The sequence below is a fragment of the Pristiophorus japonicus genome, chromosome 1, assembly GCF_044704955.1.
Source record: "Pristiophorus japonicus isolate sPriJap1 chromosome 1, sPriJap1.hap1, whole genome shotgun sequence".
In the NCBI taxonomy this organism is placed as follows: domain Eukaryota; kingdom Metazoa; phylum Chordata; class Chondrichthyes; family Pristiophoridae; genus Pristiophorus; species Pristiophorus japonicus.
The window spans coordinates 428,131,880-428,149,423 of NC_091977.1; the positions used below are offsets into that span (position 1 = coordinate 428,131,880).

The following is a 17,544-nucleotide window of genomic DNA, read 5'->3' on the forward strand; positions in this document are numbered from 1 at the left end:
TCTCACAGTCCGACCCTCTCTGTTCTGCTAGTGCAGTTTTCATCTCTGCTCTCATGCCTGGAAGTTACAGGCTTGAATGTACCTGACTCACAACTGGCCGTTCGCTCTGTTTTGACAATCTCAACCAATACCACATCTCCCTTTCCACAGCCAACTTCCACTTCAAGGTTATCCTCGAGGATAACAGTCATCCCAGACTGAAAGACCAACTGCCTCCTCCAAAACTTCCCATCACACCTCTCAATCCTGGTCTCCAACACACAGTGCGAGGTGCTTTTAGACTTCATCACAAAGATGGAAATGATCCACATGGCTGCCTCAGCCACTGACTGTTCCTCTTCCACACATGTGTTTCATTCATCCCAACCCAGACTCCATATCACGAATTTACATCTTCCACCGCCATGCTTATTGTGAGACTCAGTTTTTTGTTCCTTGGTCCCTTCCCCACTCAAATCTTGACCACTGAATTACCCTACCTTATATTGCTCAATAACAATGGGGTCAAGTTTCGGGCCGCGCCTAGAACGGCACAGCCTCGCGAGCCACACCTGATTTCCACGCTCAAACTCGCGCCGAAAATTTACCTCGGTGTTCTCCACTCCCTCGGGTCGATCCAGGCCCTCGGCGTGGCGCAGCACAAGCTGTGGGAGGCGGAGCCAGGTCCCTGCGCTGGAAACAGTGCTGGGACCTCTGCACATGCGTGCTACAATGTGTGCACATGTGCAGTAGCTCGAAACTGTGGGAGGGGCCCGAAGCACGCCGCCCCTAGCCCTGGTCGAAAGGGCTCACTGGGGCGATGAAAATCGGAATGCACCTCCCTCCTCTTCAGCTCTGGCTGTGGACCCCCCTGTTCAGCTCACGCTCCCTCTGGCTCTCTCCCGCCGCCCTCCCCCCCACCCAGCTCCCGCTCCGCTGCCCTCCCCCAGCTCCTGCTCCGCTCTGGCTCTGCCCCTCAACTCCGGTCCGCTCCCTCTTCACGTCTTCGGCGGGGCCTATCCGCCCGGCATCTTGCTGGAGGCGGGTCCCACACGAAGTCTTCGGCCCGGTTTCTTTTCATTGGCCGGGTCCGTTCAGCCGCCCCCCCCCCCCCTTCTTCCTCCCCACCCTCCCTCCCTCCATCTCCTCTATCTCTCCTCTCTCTCCCTCTCCTCTCTCCCTCTCCTCTCACCCGCCCTCCCTCTCCTCTCTCCCTTCCTCTCTCCCTCCCTCCCTCTCCTCACTCCCTCCCTCTCCTCGCTCCCTCTCCTCTCTCCCACCCTCTCCTCTCTCCCACCCTCTCCTCTCTCCCACCCTCTCCTCTCTCCCACCCTCTCCTCTCTCCCACCCTCTCCTCTCTCCCACCCTCTCCTCTCTCCCACCCTCTCCTCTCTCCCACCCTCTCCTCTCTCCCACCCTCTCCTCTCTCCCACCCTCTCCTCTCTCCCACCCTCTCCTCTCTCCCACCCTCTCCTCTCTCCCACCCTCTCCTCTCTCCCACCCTCTCCTCTCTCCCACCCTCTCCTCTCTCCCACCCTCTCCTCTCTCCCACCCTCTCCTCTCTCCCACCCTCTCCTCTCTCCCACCCTCTCCTCTCTCCCACCCTCTCCTCTCTCCCACCCTCTCCTCTCTCCCACCCTCTCCTCTCTCCCACCCTCTCCTCTCTCCCACCCTCTCCTCTCTCCCACCCTCTCCTCTCTCCCACCCTCTCCTCTCTCCCACCCTCTCCTCTCTCCCACCCTCTCCTCTCTCCCACCCTCTCCTCTCTCCCACCCTCTCCTCTCTCCCACCCTCTCCTCTCTCCCACCCTCTCCTCTCTCCCACCCTCTCCTCTCTCCCACCCTCTCCTCTCTCCCACCCTCTCCTCTCTCCCACCCTCTCCTCTCTCCCACCCTCTCCTCTCTCCCACCCTCTCCTCTCTCCCACCCTCTCCTCTCTCCCACCCTCTCCTCTCTCCCACCCTCTCCTCTCTCCCACCCTCTCCTCTCTCCCACCCTCTCCTCTCTCCCACCCTCTCCTCTCTCCCACCCTCTCCTCTCTCCCACCCTCTCCTCTCTCCCACCCTCTCCTCTCTCCCACCCTCTCCTCTCTCCCACCCTCTCCTCTCTCCCACCCTCTCCTCTCTCCCACCCTCTCCTCTCTCCCACCCTCTCCTCTCTCCCACCCTCTCCTCTCTCCCACCCTCTCCTCTCTCCCACCCTCTCCTCTCTCCCACCCTCTCCTCTCTCCCACCCTCTCCTCTCTCCCACCCTCTCCTCTCTCCCACCCTCTCCTCTCTCCCACCCTCTCCTCTCTCCCACCCTCTCCTCTCTCCCACCCTCTCCTCTCTCCCTCCCTCTCCTCTCTCCCTCCCTCTCCTCTCTCCCTCCCTCTCCTCTCTCCCTCCCTCTCCTCTCTCCCTCCCTCTCCTCTCTCCCTCCCTCTCCTCTCTCCCTCCCTCTCCTCTCTCCCTCCCTCCTCTCTCCCTCCCTCTCCTCTCTCCCTCCCTCTCCTCTCTCCCTCCCTCTCCTCTCTCCCTCCTCTCCTCTCTCCCTCCTCTCCTCTCTCCCTCCCTCCTCTCTCCCTCCCTCTCCTCTCTCCCTCCCTCTCCTCTCTCCCTCCCTCTCCTCTCTCCCTCCCTCTCCTCTCTCCCTCCCTCTCCTCTCTCCCTCCCTCTCCTCTCTCCCTCCCTCTCCTCTCTCCCTCCCTCTCCTCTCTCCCTCCCTCTCCTCTCTCCCTCCCTCTCCTCTCTCCCTCCCTCTCCTCTCTCCCTCCCTCTCCTCTCTCCCTCCCTCTCCTCTCTCCCTCCCTCTCCTCTCTCCCCTCCCTCTCCTCTCTCCCTCCCTCTCCTCTCTCCCTCCCTCTCCTCTCTCCCTCCCTCTCCTCTCTCCCTCCCTCTCCTCTCTCCCTCCCTCTCCTCTCTCCCTCCCTCTCCTCTCTCCCTCCCTCTCCTCTCTCCCTCCCTCTCCTCTCTCCCTCCCTCTCCTCTCTCCCTCCCTCTCCTCTCTCCCTCCTCTCCTCTCTCCCTCCCTCTCCTCTCTCCCTCCCTCTCCTCTCTCCCTCCCTCTCCTCTCTCCCTCCCTCTCCTCTCTCCCCCCCTCTCCTCTCTCCCTCCCTCTCCTCTCTCCCTCCCTCTCCTCTCTCCCTCCCTCTCCTCTCTCCCTCCCTCTCCTCTCTCCCTCCCTCTCCTCTCTCCCTCCCTCTCCTCTCTCCCTCCCTCTCCTCTCTCCCTCCCTCTCCTCTCTCCCTCCCTCTCCTCTCTCCCTCCCTCTCCTCTCTCCCTCTCCTCTCCTCTCTCCCTCTCCTCTCCTCTCTCCCTCTCCTCTCCTCCCTCCCTCTCCTCTCAACCTCCCACCCTCTCCTCTCTCCTCCCACCCTCTCCTCTCTCCCTCCCTCCCTTTCCTCCCTGCCCTCCCTCCCTTTCCTCCCTCCCTCCCTCCCCTTCCCTTCCTCCCCTTCCCTTCCTCCCCTTCCCTTCCTCCCCTTCCCTTCCTCCCCTTCCCTTCCTCCCCTTCCCTTCCTCCCCTTCCCTTCCTCCCCTTCCCTTCCTCCCCTTCCCTTCCTCCCCTTCCCTTCCTCCCCTTCCCTTCCTCCCCTTCCCTTCCTCCCCTTCCCTTCCTCCCCTTCCCTTCCTCCCCTTCCCTTCCTCCCCTTCCCTTCCTCCCCTTCCCTTCCTCCCCTTCCCTTCCTCCCCTTCCCTTCCTCCCCTTCCCTTCCTCCCCTTCCCTTCCTCCCCTTCCCTTCCTCCCCTTCCCTCCCTCCCCTTCCCTCCCTCCCCTTCCCTCCCTCCCCTTCCCTCCCTCCCCTTCCCTCCCTCCCCTTCCCTCCCTCCCCTTCCCTCCCTCCCCTTCCCTCCCACCCCTTCCCTCCCTCCCCTTCCCTCCCTCCCCTTCCCTCCCTCCCCTTCCCTCCCTCCCCTTCCCTCCCTCCCCTTCCCTCCCTCCCCTTCCCTCCCTCCCCTTCCCTCCCTCCCCTTCCCTCCCTCCCCTTCCCTCCCTCCCCTTCCCTCCCTCCCCTTCCCTCCCTCCCCTTCCCTCCCTCCCCTTCCCTCCCTCCCCTTCCCTCCCTCCCCTTCCCTCCCTCCCCTTCCCTCCCTCCCCTTCCCTCCCTCCCCTTCCCTCCCTCCCCTTCCCTCCCTCCCCTTCCCTCCCTCCCCTTCCCTCCCTCCCCTTCCCTCCCTCCCCTCCCTCCCACTCCTCCCTCTCCTCCTCTCCTCTCCTCTCCTCTCCTCTCCTCTCCTCTCCTCTCCTCTCCTCTCCTCTCCTCTCCTCTCCTCTCCTCTCCTCTCCTCTCCTCTCCTCTCTCTCGATCTCATCTCTCTCGATCTCATCTCCTCTCCTCTCCTCCCTCCCTCCCCTCTCTCCCTCCCTCCCTCCCTCTCCTCTCCTCTCCTCACCTCTCCCCCCTCCCTCCCTCTCCTCTTTCCCCGCCCCCCCTCTTTCCCCGCCCCCCTTAGGGTTAGGATTAGGGTTACAGCAGTGTCACTCCTACCTTCTTGAATCCACTCCCTAAATGCCTCCACCTTGCTACTTCTGCTTTTTAAAACCTCTTCAAAACCCATCTTTTTGACATGTATTTGATCATCTTTACTACTGTCAGGTTCAATTTCTCGTTTGTGAAGCACCCTGGGAGGTTTACTTCATTAAAGGATCATATAAATGGACACTTATGTTTGCTCCCACCTGTCTCATGCCTATTTTGCTTGGCAACAGGCCACTGGGAGCTGCGAGAGTGGTATTACATGATGCTGATTTCCCCTCTTTTCTGCTGGGAAAGTCTCCAAGTCACTCAGTATATTCCTCTCACTCTGTCTGAAGTCAGAAATTCAATCTGTAGGGAATTATGGGTTCTAACTTGTGTTATTTCATTGCATGACAGAGGCTATTGGTTTAGGTTGGATGTGCATTTGTGGCATCTGGCTTTTTCTGCAGTAATGTCATGTTCAGTAAACTCGTTACATTCATTTGAAATAGTGAGTGATCCAACAGCCAGTTTATATTCCTAGTTCTTCAAGTGAAACAAAAATGGAGAATGCGAGAAATGTTGATATGATGCATGTAGGTAGGAGTGTGGCGGGGCTTTGAAGTGACAGCAGGTTTGATCCCTATTCCATTGAGTTTTTCTTTTCACAACGCTCCCTGAGGTTTCGCCTGTTGTCCTTGGTTGCTGTTGTGTTTCAGGCAATGGCTGGTTCAAAGAAACTTTCAACAAATAGCTGGGAGCAGGTCTTGGTTATGAGACTCTTATATATAGACTGGGGCAATTAAAGGTGACTAAAGAAAAGTGAACATTTGCTACCCCACAAACATGACTACAAAAGACTCGTGATGCTAGATGCAACTATGGTTCGTTACTATGCCTGGCTGACCTATCTATAGCTGCACTGATAGGATTTAAGAAGAATCTTAATCTAACTCGCTGTTACAATAGTGAGTAAATTGTATTGGGCAACTTGATTGATTTTTTTAATCAGATAAAATTGCAATAAGTACCCCCCTATTGCTATTATATTTTTCTCCAATAATTTGTTCCAATTTTTCAAATTCATTTAATTGTTTTGTGTTGGCCCTTAGTGGCCTAAATTTTGTTTCTTGCGTTATTTCATTATCACATTTCTATTGTTTATCTGCAGCTCTTCACAGCTCATTGGTGTTCTCCAAGGATGAAGGGTTATTGATCTTCCTTCGAAAATCACTCAGCAATGAAGATGTGAGTTCTCCATCAAAGAAAGACTTGCATTTATATAGCTTCTTTCACGACCGCAGGCTGTTTTCACAGTAAATGAAGTACTTTTGAAGTATAGCCACTGTAGGAAATGCGGCAGCCAATTTGTGCACAGCAGGGTCCCGCAAACAGCAAAGTGACAATGACCAGATAATCTGTTTTAGTGATGAGGAGTAAATATTGGTCAGGACACCACTGCACTTCAAAATAGTGCCACGGGATGTTTTGCGTCCACCTGAGAAAGCAGACGGGGTTTAGTTTGGTTTAATGTCTCATCCAAAAAAATGACACAGCTGCAAGTGCAGCACTCCCTAAGTACTGCAGTGTCTGCCTAGATTTTGTGCTCAAGTCTCTGGAGTGAGACTTGAACCCACAGTCTTCTGACTCAGAAGTGAGCATTCTACCACTGAGCCAAGGCTGACACCACAACAGCTGCTTGTGTTTTGAAGCTTTATTATGTAATATATTTACTAGAAAATGTCATATTTTGATTTCCAGTTTCGGGACTGCAGAGAAGAAGTTTTAAAGTTAATTACGGCATTTGTTGAAAAGATTAAAGAGGCAGTTGGACCTTATGCCTGTGAAATCAAGGTAAGGGATTTTGTGTTTTAATTTCTAAATAAACCTGAGCAAATACACTCACTTCTGATCAACAGCCTGCTTAGAGAAAGAAAGCCTTCAGCTCAGCTAGGATTCACTCTCCTGGTCAAGCACCCCTTATTTTCATGATGTGGGAATTTGCTGCGGGAGAGCTCCATGGTGTAACTGTAAGGGTTTAGAGTGTACCGATGACCTTAAGGCTAATAAATGACATTTTACTGCACAAAGTGTGACCTTCTGGTGAATTGTGAGGCAAAGTCATGACATACTACCTGGTGTTAATGTGTAAATGCATCAACATACCAGGCCACCTGTAGGAATGGCTCACTTCTGACATGGGAAGCATCAATTTAGTTGATTGTGAAGTGCCTGACATTTCGTAGTTCTGGAAATTTGTATCTGTGAAATTACAGATTTTGAATTGGATCAAAGCACTGTTTCCTCGATAATTAGATTTTGTAAATTACAGGAATTTCAGGAATATATGGTTGGCTCATATATCCCCTCTGCACTAAAGCAGAATGTCAATGTTTCATGTTTCTTCTTGAATTTATTTCTTCCTGTCTTGCTGTTTTTAGAGGGCAATGTGACCCCTGGCTAGGGTAGAGGGAGTTGCAGGGGATGTTTGGCTTAGTGGGCAAAGGGGCAGGAGGGGAAACAGCAGAGGTATCTATTTAGTTGTACGATGAAGTTCCTATGGCAATTTTCAGAGGCTCTTCTCCGAATAATGCAATGGTAACTTTACTGTACATCTGAAGAGATGGTCTCTGTCTCGGTGACAAAGAAGTCAGTGAGTGCCTTGCCAGGTATGGTAGCATAGTGGCTATGTTACGGGACTAGAAATCCAGACTAATGATCCAGAGACGTGAGTTCAAATCCTACCACGGCAGCTGTGAAATTTAAATTCTGTTAATTAAATAAATCTGGAATAAAAAAGCTAGTATCTGGTTCACCAATGTCCTTTTAGGGAAAGGAAATCTGCCATCCTTACCTGTTCTGGCCAAAAAGTGACTCACAGCAATGTGGTTGACTCTTAACTGCCCTCTGAAATGGCCTAGCAAGCCACTCAGTTGTACCAAACCGCTACAAAAAACAATAATAAAATCAGATGGACCACGCGGCATCAACCTCGGCACCAGCTTCGGACACGACAGCGACGCACTCAGCCCTGTTGACCCTGTAAAGTTGTCCTCCTCCCTAACATCTGGGGATTTGTGCCAAATTTGGGAGAGCTGTCCCACAGATGAGTCAAGCAACAGCCGAACATAGTTATACTCACAGAATCATACCTTACAGCCAATGTCCCAGACTCCTCCATCACCATCTCTGGGCATGTCCTATCCAGGGGACAGACAGAGCCATCAGAGGTGGCAGCACAATGGTATACAGTCAGGAGAGAGTGGACCTTGGAGTTCTCAACGTTGACTCTGGACCCCATGAAGTCTCATGGTAGCAGTGATCAGTCCTTGTGGTGACGAAGTCCCGTCTTCACACTGCGGGCACCCTCAGTGTTGTGTGGCACTACCACCATGCTAAATGAGATAGATTCAGAACAGATCTAGCAGCTCAAAACTGGGCATCCATGAGGCGATGTGGGCCATCAGCAGCAGCATAATTGTATTCCACCTCAATCTGTAACCTCATAGCCCGGCATATCCCTCACTCTACCATTACCATCAAGCCAGGAGATTAACCCTGGTTCAATGAGGAGAGCAGAAGAGCATGCCAAAAGCAGTCCCAGATGTACCTATGGATGTAAAAATGAGGTACCAACTTGGGAAACTGCAACTACCTGCATGCTAAACCGTGGAAGCAGCATGATATAGACAGAGCTAAACAATCTCACAACCAATGGATCAGGTCAAAGCTCTGCAGTCCTGCCACATCCAGTTGTGAAAGCTGGTGGACAATTTAACAACTAACAGGAGGAGGAGCTTCCATGAATATTCCCATCCTCAATGACGGTGGAGTCCAGCGCGCGAGTGCAAAAGACAAGGCTGAAGTATTTGCAACCATCTTCAGCCAGAAATATCGAGTGGATGATCCATCTCTGCCTCCTCCTGAGGTCCTGACCATCACAGAAGCCAGCCTTCAGCCAATTTGATTCACACTACGTGATATCAAGAAACGGCTGAGCGCACTAGATACAGCAAAGGCTATGGGCCCTGACAACATCCCGCTGTCGTGCTGAAGACTTGTGCTCCAGAACTCGCCGCACCTCTAGCCAAACTGTTCCAGTACAGCTACAAAACTGGCATCTACCGGACAATGTGTGGAAAACTACCCAGATGTGTCCTGTCCACAAAAAGCTAGACAAATCTAATCCTGCCAGTTACCGCCCCATCAGTCTACTCTCAATCATCATCAAAGTCATGGAATGTGTCATTGACACAGCTATCAATTGTGGCATCAAGGAGCCCTAGTAAAATTGATGTCAATGGGAATCGGGGAAAACTCTCCACTGGCTGGAGTCATACCTAGCATAAAGGAAGATGGTTGTTGTCATGTATTCAACTGTCATTGTAACCCATGTATAAACTGACCTAAGTTGTACACCATGAGAACACTGACCACGAGGTGGTGAACTGTGGGAGACACTCTTAACCTGGACTTTCAGGTATAAAAGGGGAAGCTCCACCCACCTTCTTCACTTCAGTGCTGGCTAATAAAGGTTACTGGTCACAGAGTGACCTTCTCTCAAGTATGGGCCTCGTATGCATTTGTATTGTATAGCAAGGACATATTGGCGACGAGAAACTGGGATTTAAACCACGCGAGCATGGCAACTAACAGCACAGATGAGAGGTACTGTGTTGGTGATGATTGGAACGATTTTATTGAGAGGCTACAGCAAAGTTTTGTCACTAAGGAATGGCTGGGACAGGATTCGGCCGACAAACGCAGGGCTCATCTCCTGACGGTTTGTGAATCCAGGACGTACTCCCTGATGAAGGACCTTCTAGTGCCAGAGAAGCCGGTGGACAAGACTTTTGATGAGCTCAGTAAGTTGATTGGGGAACACTTTAAACCAGCGAGCAGCATGCACATGGCGAAACACCAGTTTTACACGCACCGGCGGCGAGAAGGGCAAAGCGTTCCAGACTTCGTGGCAGACCTCCGGCGACTGGCGAGCCTATGTAAGTTCCCAGATGCGTGCAGAGCGAAGATGCTGCAAGATTTTTTTATTGAGGGCATTGGGCACGCTGGGGTTTTCAGGAAACTGATTGAGACCAAAGACTTGACCTTGGAAACGGTGGCTTTGATGGCCCAGACATTCATCTCAGGGGAGGAAGAGACCAGAATGATGTTTGACAAAAATCTTGGTTTAAATGCAGCAAATGGACAGGGAGTCAACATTGTTAACGCGGCACACAGTTCTCCAGGCAGACAGGGGCAATCGGACATGCCCGAGCATATAGTCGAACCCAAAGGGGGAATTCAACAGAGACAATAGCTAGCTGAACGGCGATTCATGGCATCGCAAGGGACAATGCGGCCAGTAATGGGCCCATCAACACCTGTCAATGGTGCGCTTGAGGCCAGTTACAGAGACAGTCAGAGACGATCGACTGGTAATGGAGCTTTTGTTTCCAACAACGGCTCATGTTGGAGGTGTGGAGGCAAACACAGAGCCAGAGCTTGCAGGTATCAACAATATACCTGCAGAAACTGCAACGTCAGTGATCACTTGGCGTGTATGTGCAGGAAGCCTGCAGCCAGGTTGATGTACGAGGAGGACGGGCCCGATGTCAGCCCTACGAGGCCAAATGGACACTGGGGGAAATCGCTGGAAGCTGAAGTTCAGCGAGTTCATGTGGAGCACATATACAGTTCATACACCAGGACGCCACCGATATGATGAAAGTGCTCCTCAGTGGCATCCCGGTATTAATGGAGCTTGACACGGGGCCCAGCTAGTCCCTGATGAGTATCAAACAGTTCGACAAGTTGTGGGCATCCAAGGCCAAGAGGCCAAAATTAGTGCCGATTCACGCACAGCTACGGACATACACAAAGGAGATAATTCTGGTGCTAGGCAGCGCCACGGTAGTTGTGACCCACAAAGATTCAGAGAACAGGTTGCCACTCTGGATTGTCCCGGGGGACGGTCCCGCACTGCTGGGGAGGAGTTGGCTTGCTGTCATGAACTGGAAATGGGGCAATGTCAATGCAATTTCTTCTGTGGAGCGAATATCATGCTCACAGGTCCTGGACAAATTTGACTCACTATTTCAACCCGGCATTGGCACTTTCATGGAGACCAAGGTAGTGATTCACATAAACCCGGACGCCAGGCCAGTACACCACAACGCCAGAGCGGTGCCGTATGTGATGCGGGAAAATATCGAATGCGAATTGGACCGCCTGCTGAGGGAAGGCATCACCTCGCCAGTCGAATTCAGTGACTGGGCGAGTCAATTGTGCCGGTGCTCAAGGCGGGTGGGTCGGTCAGGATATGTGGTGATTACAAGGCCACCATCAATCAGGTGTCACTCCAAGACCAGTACCCGCTATCGAGAGTGGAGGTCCTCTTTGTGACGCAATCCGATGTCAAACTTTTTTCAAAATTGGACCTGACCTCAACTTGCATGACCCAGGAGCTGGCGAGTGAGTCGAAGAAGCTGACCACCATCACGACACACAAAGGGTTGTTTGAGTATAACAGATATCCGTTCGGGATTCATTCGGCCGCCGCGATCTTTCAGCGAAATATGGAAAACCTCCTCAAGTCGTTTCCAAGGACGGTGGTTTATCAAGACGACAACCTCATCACGGGTTGCGATATTGAAGAACACCTCCACAACCTGGAGGAGGTGCTACGCAGACTGGACCGGGTAGGGCTGCGACTGAAAAAGGCGAAGTGCGTCTTCTTTGCTCCAGAGGTAGAATTCCTGGGGAGGAGGGTAGCAGCAGACGCGATCAGACCCACTGCGTCCAAAACGGAAGCGATCCAGAGAGCACCCAGACGCCGTAACGCGACAGAGCTGCGTTCGTTCCTGGGGCTCCTGAACTATTTTGGTAACTTTCTTCCCAAATTGAGCACGCTGTTAGAGCCGCTATACGTGCTCCTACGCAAAGGTCGCGAATGGGTCTGGGGGGACAGCCAGAAATGAGCTTTTGATAGAGCACACAATTTGTTATGTTCCAACAATCTGTTAACACTATATGACCCATGTAAGAAACTTGTTTTAACGTGCAATGTGTCACCCTATGGGGTGTGTGTTGCATCCTGTTAATACTAAGGGTCAGTTACAGCTGGTAGCTTATGCCTCCAGAAGTCTGTCCCAGGCAGAAAGGGACTACGGGATGGTAGAAAAGGATGCGCTAGCATGTGTATATGCAGTAAAAAAAATGCACCAGTACCTGTTTGGCAGGAAATTTGAGCTGGAGACAGATCACAAACCCTTAACGTCCCTTTTGGCTGACAACAAGGCCATAAATGCAAATGTGTCGGCCCGCATACAGAGGTGGGCACTCACGTTAGCCGCCTATGACTATACAATTCGGCACAGACCAGGCACTGAAAACTGTGCCAATACACTCAGCAGGCTCCCACTAGCCACCACCGAGGGGGCAACCGAGCATGCTGCTGAGATGGTCATGGCTGTTCAAGCTTTTGAAAGCGAAGGCTCACCCGTGACAGCCCGTCAGATCAAAGTCTGGACAAATCGAAACCTGCTCCTGTCTCTAGTCAAGAAATGTGTCCTGAATGGGGACTGGGCAGCCACATACGGGGCATGTCCTGAGGAATTTAAACCATTTCACAGGCGCAAGCATGAACTCTCGATTCAGGCCCATTGCCTACTATGGGGAAACCAAGTAGTCATGCCCCAGAACTCCACAATGAGCACCCGGGCATTGTCATGATGAAGGCAATTGCCAGGTCACACGTTTAGTGGCCAGGGATAGATGCAGTCCAGGAACTTTGTGTTCGCAGGTGCAACACGTGTGCCCAGCTGGGCAATGCGCCCATGGAAGCCCCCCTTAGCCCCTGGTCCTGGCCCGCCAAGCCATGGTCACTCATCCATGTGGACTACGGAGGTCCTTTCATAGGAAAAATGTTTTTGGTTGTAGTAGACGCCTACTCCAAATGGATCGAGTATGACATTTTAAATTCAAGCACATCCTCTGCCACGGTAGAAAGTCTACGGACAATGTTCGCCGCCCATGGCCTACCAGACATCTTGGTCAGCGACAATGGCCCGTGCTTTATAAGCATTGAATTCCAGGACTTCATGGCAGGAAATGATATCAACCATGTCAGAACGGCACCATTCAAGCCGGCCTCAAATGGCCAGGTGGAACGAACATGCAGATAATCAAACAGGGGATGCTCAGAATCCAAGGGGGTTCCCTACAAAGCCGCTTATCAAGCCTCCTGTTGGCCGATAGATCCCGACCACACTCACTCACAGGGGTTCCACCCGCAGAGCTGCTAATGAAAAGGATGCTCAAAACCAGGTTATCCCTTATACACCCACCATGAAAGAAATTGTTGAGAGCAGGCACCGATCACAATATGACTACCACGACGGGAATGCGAGGGCGCAATGTATTGATGTCAATGACCCTGTCTTTGTCCTCAACTACGCTGCAGGGCCCAAATGGCTCGCAGGCACTGTGATTGCTAAAGAGGGAAATAGGATTCTGATAGTTAAACTTACCAGTGGACAAATTTGCCGCAAACACGTGGATCAAACAAAAACGAAGTTCAGCAACCCCATAGAAGAAACAGAGGAAGAACACGATGTTGAGTTCACTCCACCACAGGTGACCGAACACCGGAACCAAAGGGAGGAGAGCTCAGTCACTGTGGGCAGTCCAGACAGGCCTGAGGCACCGCAAACAGCAGACACTCAGGTCAGCGCCCAACAACCGGAGCCCCAACTCAGGCGCTCTACAAGGGAGCGTAAACCACCAGAGAGACTTAACCTGTGATCCCAATAAGACTTTGGGGGGGAGGTGATGTCATGTATTCAACTGTCATTGTAATCCATGTATAAACTGACCTAAGTTGTACACCGTGAGAACATTGACCACTAGGTGGTGAACTTGTGGGAGACATTCCTAACCTGGACTTTCAGGTATAAAAGGGGAAGCTCCACCCACCAACTTCACTTCAGTGCTGGCTAATAAAGGTTACTGGTCACAGAGTGACCTTCTCTAAAGTATGGGCCTCGTGTGCATTTGTACTATATAGTAAGGACATATTAGTTGTGGTTGTTGGTCAATCATCTCAGTCCCAGGACATCGCTGCAGGAGTTCCTCAAAGAAGTGTCCTAGGCCCATCCATCTTCAGCTGCTTCATCAATGACCATCCCTCCATCATAATGTCAGAAGTGGGGATGCTCGTTGGCGATTGCAGTGTTCAGTTCCACTTGTAACTCCTCGGATAATGGAGCAGTCTGTGCCCACATGCAGCAAGACCTGAATGACATGACTGATAAATGGTAAGGAACACAAGTGACGGGCAATGACAATCTCCAACAAGCAAGAGTCTTAACAACCGCCCCATGACATTAAACGACATTACCATCGCCGAATTCCCCCACCTCGGGGTCACCATTGATCAGAAACTTAACTGGATCACCACATAAATACAGTGGCAACAATAGCAGGTCAGAGGCTGGGTATTCTGTGGTGAGTGTCTCGCCCCCTGACTCCCCAAAGCCTTCCCACCATCTACAAGGCACAGGTCAGGACTGTGATGGAATACTTTCCACTTGCCTGGATGAGTGCAGCTCCAACAACACTGAAGAAGCTCGACACCATATAGGACAAAGCAGCCTGCTTGATTGGCACCCCATCCGCTCCCTCTATCACTGGCGTACCATGGGTTGCAGTGTGTACCATCTATAAGATGCACTGCAGCAACTCGCCATGCCTTTTTCGGCAGCACCTCACAAACCTGCAACCTCTACCACCTAGAAGGACAAGGGCAGCAGGTGCATAGGAACACCATCACCTCCAAGTTCCCCTCCAAGTCACACACCATCCCGACTTGGAAATATATCGGCTTTCCTTCATTGTCGTTGGGCCAAAATTCTGGAACTCCCTCCCTAACAGCACTATGGGAGAACCTTCACCAAATGGACTGCAGCGGTTCAAGAAGACGGCTCACCACCACCTTCTCAAGGGCAATTACTGATGGGCAATAAAAGCTGACATTGCCAGCGACGCCCACATCCCAGGAACGAAGAAAAAAAAACTTGTTGGAGGTGAGGATAGAGGTGGCAGGGAAGAGGAATTAGTACTAGATTATTTTACCCATTGTTTGAAGCATGATAGTGAGGTAGAGTTTAGATAACAAAATGTAATTGACTCCTTAATGTTGGTGAGGGAATGAGCAATAACTGCATTTTTCATGTGGTAAAAAATACTGGATATCATACAGACTTACTCTTGAAATTTCTTTATCATGGGGAAAACTGGAATGAAGTTTTGAGCTGTAGCCATATTCTTGAATACATTTACTGGGTTATTATGACAAAATCTGATTCTGTGAAAGAGAACAATATGTATGTATAATACCTTTATTTTTTTAGGGCATGTGTCTTGTGGTGTTCACCAAAGAAAGGGCCGCAAAATGTAAGGTTGCTGCCTTAGACCTCCTTCTTGTGGTAAGATCTTTTTGCTTTGTTGTATTCAGTGTGGGAATGTTTCACAGGCAATTAATTATCTTGAAATGCAGTCACTGTTTTTTAAAAAAAATAGATGATTTTAAAGAAGTATTTATGGATTACAATTAAGGAATGAATGTTAATCCTTTGCGAGCTACATATGCATTATCTCTCCTCGGTATGTTGAGGGCGAGATCATTTATTTTCTAGTAATTTTCTAGTTTGGTTAAGTTGATGGCTCTTGCTTCTGGGTCAGTAGGTTGTACATTCAATTCCCACTCTAAGGTTTGAGCACATAATCTAGGCTGACACTTCATTGCAGTACTCAGGGAATGCTACATTGTTGGCGGTGCCGCCTTTTCGATAAAATGTTAAATCGAAGCCTTGTCTGCCAATTTTAGTTGTGCAGTAAATTTCCCATGGCAGTATTCAGAGAAGAGCAGGGAGTTCTTCCCATTTCCTAGCTCATATTCTCCCCTTGAACAATCCCACTTCAACTTCTCAGTCATCTCATTGTAGTTTGTGTACCTGATCGAGCTGAGTAGAGAGAGCTTTACCTTGTATTTGGCTTTACTGTGTCTGATCTTGGAGCATTTTTAATGCCGACGCCGGATGCCTGAAATGAAAATTTATTCCATTCATTAGCACTAACATCCTTCATCTTGAGGAGTGTAAAACTAAAAGGAGGGAAAAGTGGCTGTCACATTTACCAACATAAGCACAGTGATTGCACTTCAAAATAATTTTCTGTGAAGCAGTTTGAAACATGGTAAGATGCTTGTGCTTTTTGATGTTTTAAAACATGCTCTGAGGTTCATTTTTATTAATATAGATTCCACCTGTAAAATGGACACTGGAAGACCAGGAAAAACAAGCAAGGAAAGCATATCTTAAACTTGGAAATTGAATACATTAGTTAAAAATAAATATACTTATTATATATTAAAGATGTTGAGTGGCCTGTAATAGTCCATCTCAAAATGCCGTAAAAGCTATGTCAGGCTTCATCAGTGGAAAAACTCATTTTAAAAGTGCAAGCAATTACCTGTAGTACTTGTCACACCTGTAGGTGGTGCTATGACAAGTATTTCCAGTGTTAAATATCTGTCACATAACATGAGGTGAGAAATACTCTACTGGTATTGAGGAAAAGTTGTGTTCGTAGGCTTCGGATGAATGCCTCCGACCCAAAATTTTTCAATGAGAATACCTGGTGGTCCCGGAGGAATGTAGGATTCTGGTCGGAATGTGCAGCGTACGGGAACATGTCGTCCAGATACGTATTCGTATCTTGGAATCACGTGGGCCTGGACCACCAATACTATGTAGTATTCCCAATAATAATGGGAGCTCTGTTTGTACAAGCTCCCATTATCAATGCGAATACTCCCCTAAAACAAGAAACAACACAATAAATTAAAAATACACTTCACATATTTAAAATTAATTGAAACTAAATGTTTCAGAGAAAAAAATATTTAAAAAAATGTTTTTTAATGTGTTTTAATAGGGTTAAAATAAACTTGCCTTAATGAACAGGGTTTTTACCATAAAAATGAGTGATTAAATTTAATTTTTCTACATTTTAAAACTCTTATGCTAGTAAAAGTAGGCTCTACGCCTGTTTTTACCAGGCATAAGCGTTCGAAGGACATTGGCTAGGCAAGAGTTTGGCAAATAGCCCAATCTTTGCCCCACAGATGTCCTTCCTGCGGGAATGCGTGCGATATCGCAAAAGCCGGTTCTCGGCGTATGCGCGTCGTGCGCCAAGAACCGGCATTTGTGAGGCCTCTTCGGACGCGTGTGCACTTCGTACGCACCCGGCGAGGCCTCAATTTTTAGCCCAATGTGTTTTGAGTGTGAGATTTGTCATTCAGCTCCAGTGCAAAGACATTCAAGGGGAAATTGCGGTCGGAGGCTTCCTTCGGACGAACATCTCCGACCTGAAAATGTTTTGTGAAAGTACCTGGTGGTCACGGAGGCGCCTTCGATTCCGGTCGGATGCCTTTATTCGATGCGCAGCGTACGGGGAGATTACTTCCCTGTACGTTTGAAAATGCTGGAGTCACATGGGCCTGGACCACCAATCACTAGGTAGTATTCTCATTGATAATAATGGAACTTTGTTTTCAGGAGTTCCCATTACTATCAATGAGATTAACCCCCTAAAACAAGAAACACAACATAATAAATAAAAAAAAAACACCTCACATTTATAATTAATTAATTAAAGTTAATTAAATGTTTTAGAAAAAAAAATATTTTTTTCATGTAATTTAATTGGGTTTAAAATAAACTTGCCTTAGTGAATAGGGTTTTTAACATAAAAAAAGTATGATTAAATTAAATTTTTATGGGGCTGATTTTCAGCACCTCACCGCCTGCTGCCAACCACTGCCGCTGACCTTCCTCCTGAAGATCCGCCCAGTGCCACTTTTGGCATGGCCTGGAGCGGGTGGGAGGGGAGAGCCGCCGGGAACTGACCTCCTGCCTGCCGAGCTCCCAGATTCCTGTGGGCAGGAGTTGGTGGGACTCGGCAGCAGAACGGAGGTGGTCTCCTGGCTGGAGGCTGGTCTGTCCCCGACGGTGAGTGTGAAGAACCTGAAAAAAAGGTAAGTGAACATTTTAATACTTTTTTTTC

At 50.0% G+C, this 17,544-nt stretch overlaps 1 protein-coding gene across 2 annotated transcripts in view; it reads left to right on the forward strand.

Moving 5' to 3' along the window:
• prkdc (protein kinase, DNA-activated, catalytic subunit) overlaps positions 1–17,544 on the forward strand; it is a 364,122-nt gene that overhangs the window by 9,404 nt on the left and 337,174 nt on the right. For both annotated transcript variants that reach the window (XM_070892539.1, XM_070892550.1), the window contains exons 2-4: positions 5,591–5,667; positions 6,181–6,273; positions 14,829–14,903. In XM_070892539.1, coding sequence (XP_070748640.1) covers positions 5,591–5,667; positions 6,181–6,273; positions 14,829–14,903 — 245 coding nt within the window. The remainder of the gene's footprint in view (positions 1–5,590; positions 5,668–6,180; positions 6,274–14,828; positions 14,904–17,544) is intronic.